Here is a 9,128-nt window from a genome sequence, read left to right on the forward strand (position 1 = left end):
CTCCTGGCCTCAAGTGATCCTCCCACCTCAACCACCCAAAGTGCTGGGATTACAGGCATGAGCCACCGTGCCCGTCCTCTATGTCCCTTTCTGACCTGCCCTTGATCCCACAACTGGAGACACAAGTGGGCAGGAACTCACTGGTCCTCTGGCTTCCTAGCCTCATCCCAGCATCCCAGGCAAAGACCATTTTAGAAGGGAGTTAAGAGTGGAAGCCTGAGAAATAATAACAATGACAATAACAACGATATAGTGCTTACCCCATAAAGGGACCTGTTCTAAGCACTTAATCCTCACAACCATCTTCTTATGACATAGGAGCTATTATTATCAAGTCCATTTTACAGATAAGACAACTGAGCTGCAAGGAAGGTAACTGACTTGCCCAAGGTCACAGGGGAGTTCCTGCAGATCCAGGATGTGGATGCAGGCAGTCTGACTGGGCCCCAGAGTCTGCTCTTCCGCTTGGTTTGGGAGCAGAAATGTGCTCAGGACAGGAGGGATGTGTGTTAGGACAGAGCAGAGGCTCAAAGCAAACCCGTGACTTGTGCCTCCCTTACACTTCCAGAGAGAGAGAGGGGTCTTGGGATGGAGGGGAATGCACCAACAGGGGACACGAATCCACTCAATTCCTGGAAGGATGAGGAGTCAGGGGTGGAAGGACAGACATGCCCGGAGGATGTCAGCGCCATTCTGTGCCAGCCCAGCCTGGCCCCAGGTCTAAGATGAAAAAACATGGCCTCTGACCCCAAGCTGCTCCCAGCCCAGCCAGAGAGCCCGACAGGATGTCATCTGCTTCAGGCTGTATCTCTGCAGATGCTGTGCAAAGCACTCAGTCCTGAGTCTCAGATCCTCCTTGACCTCCTCTCGGGACTCACACACCCAGCCACTGTCAATGAGGGAGGGAAGGTCAGAGATGGGGAGACGCCTGGCATGCCCTTCCTCCTTTCTGTGCCTTCCATCTTCTTAACTCATACTTGTCCTTAAAACTCAACTCAGATGCCATTGGCCCCAGGAGGCTTCAGACTCCCAGGCTGGGTAACAGCCCCTCCTCTGGGCTTCTGGGGGGCATTCTAGTCTTGCCCCAGCCTCAACACTGTCTCTTTGTCTTGTACCTGTGAGCTCCTTTTGGGAAGGGACCCTAGTAAGGCCATGTCCTTATCCCTGGTTCCTGCATAGTCTGGCACAACTTCGTCATTTCTTCCAAAAGGAATGTTGGTGATGGTCATCAATCTGAGCAGATCATGGTCTCAGGGGCAGTGTGGAGTGATGGTTAAGAGCCCAGGCTTTGCAGATGTGGTTCATATCCCAGCTCTTCCAGCCCCTGCCTGTATGCTTGGGCATGGGTCCTGATCTCTCTGAGCCCTGCTGTAGCCCCTCATGGGGTTAAAGTGAGACCATCTGGACTGAGAGCTCAGCATGGTCCCTGGCATACACAAGAGCTCAATATGCATTCCCCACTACGGTCATGCACGCCTGTCAGGTTTCCTGCAGTCACGGGAGGCCAGCTCCAGTGTCCCCATTTTCTCTCTGCATTCCAGTGCCACAGGAAACCCTTGGGGACCCCGTGGTGGGCACTACTAAAATATTGTCCCAGCATAGAGTGGGATGACACCCAAGCTTTAATTGTGAGCCCTTTGAGTGCAAAGCCCTCAATGGAATTTTCCAAGTGGCTTTTATTTAATAAAAGCAAAAGATGACTTCTATGTAATAAAGTATAACCTTAAGCCCGTAAGGATCAGTAATGAATTTGTGTGCAGGAAGGTTGGAGTTATTTATAATGAAGCATCGATTGGCAGTCTCACCAAGCTGAAATATCTGGTTTGGAGCCCATTTGACAAGATGGGGAGATCTTGAGCGGCAGAAAAAAGTGCATGGGCTCTGGGGTATCAGAGCCCTGGTTTTAAACTCTTCTAATCAGTTGTGCACCTCTAGGCAATAATGCAGTCACTAATATTTATTGAGGGCTTACTATGTGCCAATACCAAGCTAAACGCTCCACATTCCTGATGCTTCTAGTCTTATATCCACTCTGTGAAGTGAGAATTCCCATTTATTGACAAGAAAACTGAGATTCAGGGAAGAGAAATCACTTGTGCAAAGCCACACAGCTCGTAAGGGTTTGGGGTTAGGTATGAACCCTGCATGCAATCACTGCCTCTAAGATCTTGCAAACTTGCAAACTCCTCAGAATATGTTTGTTCTCCTGTCGATTGGAAAAATACTCAGCAAGATTGTTATGGGGCTTGCTTGAAGTGCCACTTAAGTTGTCTGCACAGCAGAGGCTTGGTGGATATATTTGTGTCTGTCTTCATACCAGACTGCTGTGGCCTCAGAGCCTGCATCTCATTCATGGTTCCCATCGGGCCCAGAGAAAGTCCAGCGAGAACGATGCTTCTTTCTCTGAGCCTCAGTCTCCCTAATTCTTAACACAAAAATAATAACAGCTGCCTGGAAAAGTCCCCAGGAAGACTAAATAACAAGAAGGAATAAAAGTTCTTGGCACATAGCAGGTACTCTGTGCGGATCTTCTTCTATTTTCTCTGTGCTCACACTGCCTGAAACAGTATTTTTTGGGTCCTGCTCTGGTAGTGGATTTGGGTCCCAACCTGGTAGGGGATTGAGCCATCCATGCTCCTCCTCTGTGTCTTCCTTTACTCATGCCTGACTCCAGCTGTCAGCTAGGGATGTGCTGGGGGAGAGGAGTGGTTAGAATGAAGGGTCCAGCACTTGACCTGGGTAGAGTCAGTTGACCTAGGTTCAAGGGCCTCCATCCCTTTCTCGCTGCATAACCTTGGCTGAGTAACAGCCTTTCTGAACTTCGGCTTCCTTCTCTGTAAAATGGGAATAAGAATAAACAGATCTTATTTCTGGCTGGGTCCCCTCAACCCTCTGGTTCTTAGACCTGGATCCAATTGCTGCTTTTTGTTTTGTTTTCTTCCCTGCAGGTGTTTCTAGCTGTGTACTGGGACTGATTGGCTGAGGACTCACATTGGAGAGGTGCAGACAACACAACAGTGAATGGTGAGGAAACCTTGTGGTCTGAACTCCAAAGGGGACCAGTGATCACTGACAGGTTGGGTGCACAGAGGTATCACAACGAGGCTGTCCACTCGGTTTTAGAAGCATGTTGGAATCAAGTTCACAGCACCACATACCTCTTCTTCATTGCACTTTCCATTATTGCAATGTTCCCATTATTTGAGGGACTTTTTGGTGAAAAATTGTCTCCCCCACTAGGCTCTAGAGGAAGAGAGGGCCCCAGGCAGGCAGAAAACATGGTTGTCAAAAGGATAGACTCTGAAGCTTGGATTCAAGTCACAGGTCTGCCTTTTCCTAGCTGTAGGACTTTAGACAAGTGATATAAGCTCTCTGTGCCTCAGTTTCCTCATTTGTAAGATGAGGCTCATAACCTACCTACCTTACTGAGTTGTTGTGAAGATTAAGAGAGTATAGGATGCAATGCCCTTAGAATAGTGCCTGGCATGTGGGAGGTACCGGAGAGGCATTTGTTCAATAAATAAAATAGCAAAGAAGGAAATGGTTAAATCACAAAACTGGACTTGCTCAGAGTCAGGGAGAACAGTTTTGGTCTTGCTGGTGTTGGTCAACCTCTTAAAGCCAGCTCTAGGGTTCCTCTAATGGTGCCTGTCTTCTCTTGCAGAGAATGGAGGATGAAGATTACAACACTTCCATCAGTTATGGTGATGAATACCCTGATTATTTAGACTCCATTGTGGTTTTGGAGGAGTTATCCCCCTTGGAAGCCAGGGTGACCAGGATCTTCCTGGTGGTGGTCTACAGCATCGTCTGCTTCCTTGGGATTCTGGGCAATGGTCTGGTAATCATCATTGCCACCTTCAAGATGAAGAAGACGGTGAACACAGTCTGGTTCCTCAACCTGGCAGTGGCAGATTTCCTGTTCAATGTCTTCCTCCCAATCCATATCACCTATGCCGCCATGGACTACCACTGGGTTTTTGGGACAGCCATGTGCAAGATCAGCAACTTCCTTCTCATCCACAACATGTTCACCAGTGTCTTCCTGCTGACGGTCATCAGCTTCGACCGGTGCATCTCTGTGCTCCTCCCTGTCTGGTCCCAGAATCACCGCAGTGTTCGCCTGGCTTATATGGCTTGCATGGTCATCTGGGTCCTGGCTTTCTTCTTGAGTTCCCCATCTCTCGTCTTCCGGGACACAGCCAACCTACATGGGAAAATATCCTGCTTCAACAACTTCAGCCTGTCCACACCTGGGTCTTCCTCATGGCCCGCTCACTCCCAAATGGACCCTGTGGGGTATAGCCGGCACATGGTGGTGACTGTCACCCGCTTCCTCTGTGGCTTCCTGGTCCCAGTCCTTATCATCACAGCTTGCTACCTCACCATCGTCTGCAAACTGCAGCGCAACCGCCTGGCCAAGACCAAGAAGCCCTTCAAGATTATCGTGACCATCATCATTACCTTCTTCTTCTGCTGGTGCCCCTACCACACACTCAACCTCCTAGAGCTCCACCACACTGCCATGCCTGGTTCCGTCTTCAGCCTGGGTTTGCCGCTGGCCACTGCCCTCGCCATTGCCAACAGCTGCATGAACCCCATTCTGTATGTTTTCATGGGTCAGGACTTCAAGAAGTTCAAGGTGGCCCTCTTCTCCCGCCTGGTCAATGCTCTAAGTGAAGACACAGGCCACTCTTCCTACCCCAGCCATAGAAGCTTTACCAAGATGTCATCAATGAATGAGAGGACTTCGATGAATGAGAGGGAGACCAGCATGCTTTGAGCTTCACCGGGGAACCCCTCAATGGGCCCTCTCAACCCAGGGACACCCAAGGATATGTCTTCTGAAGATCAAGGCAAGAACCTCTTTAGCATCCGCCAATTCCCACTGCATTTTGCATGGGGATGAACAGTGTTTTATGCTGGGACTCGAGGGCCTGGAACCCCTTTCTCTTAGTGGACAGAACATGCTGTGTTCCACACAGCCTTGGACTAGCAATTTATGCTTCTTGGGAGACCAGCCTTGACTGACTCAAAGCAAAAATGGAAGAATTCTCAAAAGCACTGCCATGAACTGGGATTGGCATAGGGCAGTGGGATTAAGCTGCCTGCTGTGTGCACCCCAGAAATGACACTCTCCAAGGTCCATTCTTGATGTGAGCAGTGGGGAGGTCAGAGCAAACCCAGTGTGATGCAGATCACACCTGGCCCTTGTATACCTATTATCAGTAGCTGGCCAGAAAACCCTACCTTCAAGTCACTGCTCTGTGTTAAAGTGTGTGGAAATGCATAGGTGACCTGGGAGAGGAAGGTGACATATCAGCCCATGAACTCCATAGGCCATGAATTTAGCTTTCGGATCAGCTAGGAAGACAGATAACCCATTCTGAGAGGTCATGTGGGCTCTTTGCAAGGGCAAGACAAGTGAGGGATGCAATGAGGACTTGAGATTTGGCAAAGGAGTGAGAAAGGAGAAAAGAAACTTCAAAGGATGCAGGCATGGAGCAGCTCACCCTAGAACATTGCAGGCTGATGGTGCTTTAGGCTGGAGCTATTTGGGGGGTCAGGGTGGTGCCAGCCCCTGATCTCACCTTGCCCCTCTTACCTGGGGGTGGGGTTGTGGCAGGCATCTTCACCAGCAGCTCTCACCCCATCACAGGGATTTTTTCTGCCTTTCCTAATCCACTCAGCTCTGGCTGGAGGTGCTTAGAATAAGACACTGGTGGTGGGGCTTCTTATTCTGGTTAATTTCCTCAATGCCTTTGGAGACGGGTCCAAAATGCAGTTTGGGAAGCAACTCCGGAGAGTCCCCTGGGAAGAAGATTATGTCCGAGGACTTAGTCACTTGAAACAGAATCTGAAGCTGGACTCCTTGAACTGTGTTTCCGAGCTGCAGACACCAAATACCTCCTGGATACGGGTGCCTGGCATGGCTTTTCTCATCTAATACTGACACGTCCCTGTGAAACAGAGTGTCATTGCCCCATTTACAAATGACATAGCTGAGGCCCAGAGGGGGAAAGTAACTTGCCCAACATCACACAGCTAATCAGTGGCAGAGTTAAGATCTGAACCTGGTTCTGTCTGGCTCCAGAAGCTGTTCTTCGATTTGGAATTTATCTGTGGAGATTATTCTAGTGTATTGATAACCTACATTTATGAAGATTTTAGCACATTTTATATTACACACTTTATGTATGTTTTCTCATTTAATCATTACAGCAACGCTGAGTTAGGTACGGTTATAACTTCCCTTTTACATAGGAGGAATCTGAGGCTAAGAGAGGTTAAGTAACTTGCCCAAAGGTACCCAGCTAGTCTCTGCCAGAGCTGGGATTTGAACTTCAGTTTGCCTGACTCAAATGAAGCTGCAGAGTTGGGAAGGACCTAAAAAGTTTGGAGATTTTTACCATAAATATTGATTCTTCTGCAAATGAATATGAACATCTTAATGGCCTTTAAGAAACTTTGCAAATAGTTTTCAAAAATGATGCAACGTGGCAGAGAAAATGCACTTGGCTTCCAGCTCCTTCAATGGCAATTAACAGCCTCCTACCATGGCTCCCACCTCCTGTGTCTCCAGAGAGCAAGGCAATGGGGAGGGAAGGCTGGCAGGAGGCAGTCCCTTGTGGGCCCGAGGCCTTTTGGCTCCTAAGCGTCCACATTCTGTTCTCTTCCAAGTCCCTTCATTGTTAAGCTGATTCTCCAACAAGATGCAACGAACAGATGCAATGTCTACCCCGCGCTGGGCGAGTTCCCGAGGCCACAGGCTGTTTGGAATCACACTTCATTAAGAGACAAACTGTTCCTTCTCTTATTGTGCCTTAATGCCTATGACAAGGAAGCTCTGAACTGACCCCAAGCTGGAGTCTCTGAATGCTTTAAAGAGTTTGAACATAGACGGTTTGAGAGCAAAAAGGGAGCTTTAAATATTGCTCAGTGGCCCCCATTTCCCCTCTTCCCACATTTACTGAGGCACAAGATGGGATGGGATCTGTCCCAGGTCACAGCAGCAGTCATCAGTGACTTGGGCCTCCTGGCTCCTAGGATGCTGCTTTTCCTGGGCTTCTGGCAGTTCAGGCCAGGCTGGGGGAGCCAGGAATTCATGTTGTCATTGGAAAAGCTGATAAACAGAAGCACAATTCATACCAGCTGTTTTCCTCCTTAGAGTCTGGCCTCCCTCTTTCTGGCTGCTCTGCTGGTCTTCCTGTTCTGACTTAGGTTCCTGTCAAGTACTTAAATGCAGCCTTAACGTCCCATATAGTCTTGTCCCCACAGCTTCATATGAGCATCTCCATGGGTCATGCATGCATCGTCCCTGCAGTGTGCAAAGTGTGCTCACCTGCATTGCTGCACAGGCAACCAACACACTTAGTGCCCAGAGCCTTCTCTCTGGGCCCAGGACTCAGCCATGGGGGCTTACTTAGCCCTGCCTCCTGAGTGGGGTGGGTGGGCTGAGGGATTGTGAGGACAAGAGGTAGAGGGGAAAGAAAAGAAGACAGTGTTTGAGGTTAGGGGAGGGACAGGAGAGGGGACAGAAATGTCCCAGAGCACGATGATGAAGGAAAGGCATTCATGAAGTACCTATGATGGTTCAGGCACAAACATCGAAACCTCAAATTGGCCCTGGCAGATGGGAACATCATAGCAAGGTGGGGGTGGGGGGTGCAGAAGGTGAGTTTCTGTTTCAAGAGCAGACTTCAGTAGTTCAGAGTTGCACAGTGAGTGAGGTATGGAGCTGGGCTTTGAATCAAGTCAGCTGCCTCAATGCCCAACTTCTTCAGCCCTTGGAAGGAGAGGTTGGGGGGAAGAAGAAGGAAAAGGAGGAGGAGGAAGAAAGAAAGAGAGAAGAGGAGAGGAATGGAAGTCAAAAGAGAGGGAGGAATTGGATTTCAGAACCATCTCCAGCTGACCCTTGAGCCAGCAAGGACAGGGAGCAGGGAAGAGCAAGAACACGAAGGGCCTGAGGCACCAGGATGCCTTTGCCAGCCTTAGATAATTCCCAGGGCACACAGAGCCCTGCAGGTTCTCGGGGTCCCCCTCCAGAAAAGAGGCACAGAGATTCTAGCAGCAAGGTTCAGAAGGGGTGAGGAAACTGGCACTGACAAAGGGAAGGGATTGGCTCAAATTCGACTCCAGAGTCAGCTCTGGTGGGATTGGGAGCCTGGATGGGTGGGAGAAGATAGAATCCAATCGTGAGAACCATAAGGGACCTTCAAACTTATCTTGCCCAGATACCTCCCATTTCACAGACGAGGGAACTGGGGTTTTGAGAGCTTCCCTTGAGGACTCTGCAAAACGAGTTGGTGTTTGGTTTGGATGGAAGTGGTTGGTGATTCCTCAGCTCCTGCCCTGCCACCATCTCTTGTTCCTCCCTAACATGTTATGCTCTTGCTGGGGCTGGGATGCCCTAGGCCCATGGTTACCAAATCCTGGGTTTGGAAAATTGCTGCTGGGTTTGGTATCTAGGACCACAGAGGAATCTACTATTTCTACTGTGAAATAATTCAGCATGGGGTCTGCTTACTTCCTCCCTTTGAGTACACAGTTTCTCTCGAATAAAGAGACTGAAGCGAGAGTGTGTGGCTCAGTTCTGGAGGTTCCTGCCTTCACCTCCCTGTTGCCTTCCCCACTGACTTCACAGAGCAGCAGCTGAGGCTCAGAGAGGTGACGCGGCCAGTGCAAAGTCACAGAGCTATGTTGTGGGCAGCAGGAGAAGCCCTGAAGTCCCCAACCTGCCATTCCCAAACCTTTGAGCTCCAAGAAATTTGCATTTCGAAAAAAGTTATTTTCACTTATTTTACTTTTCTAGCAACTGAGGTTGTGAAAGGGGTAGTTACTCACCCAAGATAATATAGCAAACCATAGCAGATAAGGGACACAAACCAGGCCTCCTCACGACCAGGTCTAGACTCTTTGGCACTGCATCAAGTGGCGCAAGGACAGATGCTCCTGTGATACATTCATCCATTCATCTTTTCACCAACCCATTCACCCTAACATCCACCCACCTGTCTACCCACCCATTCACTCTGAGATCTACCCATCCACCCATTCACCCCAAGATCCACCCACCCATCCACTCACCCATTCATCCCAATATCCATTCACACATCTACCATCCATTC

The 9,128-nt window shown here is 49.3% G+C and overlaps 1 protein-coding gene across 1 annotated transcript in view; it reads left to right on the plus strand.

The window, feature by feature from the left end:
* CMKLR1 (chemerin chemokine-like receptor 1) overlaps positions 1–8,578 on the plus strand; it is a 53,188-nt gene extending 44,610 nt beyond the window's left edge. Inside the window, exons 2-3 of the mRNA XM_010360617.2 lie at positions 2,949–3,024; positions 3,665–8,578. Of these exons, the coding sequence (XP_010358919.1) occupies positions 3,022–3,024; positions 3,665–4,783 (1,122 nt within the window). The 5' untranslated portion in view covers positions 2,949–3,021 and the 3' untranslated portion in view covers positions 4,784–8,578. The remainder of the gene's footprint in view (positions 1–2,948; positions 3,025–3,664) is intronic.
* The last annotated feature ends 550 nt before the right edge of the window (positions 8,579–9,128 follow it).

The sequence above is a fragment of the Rhinopithecus roxellana genome, chromosome 10 (assembly GCF_007565055.1).
Source record: "Rhinopithecus roxellana isolate Shanxi Qingling chromosome 10, ASM756505v1, whole genome shotgun sequence".
Classification (NCBI taxonomy): Eukaryota; Metazoa; Chordata; class Mammalia; order Primates; family Cercopithecidae; genus Rhinopithecus; species Rhinopithecus roxellana.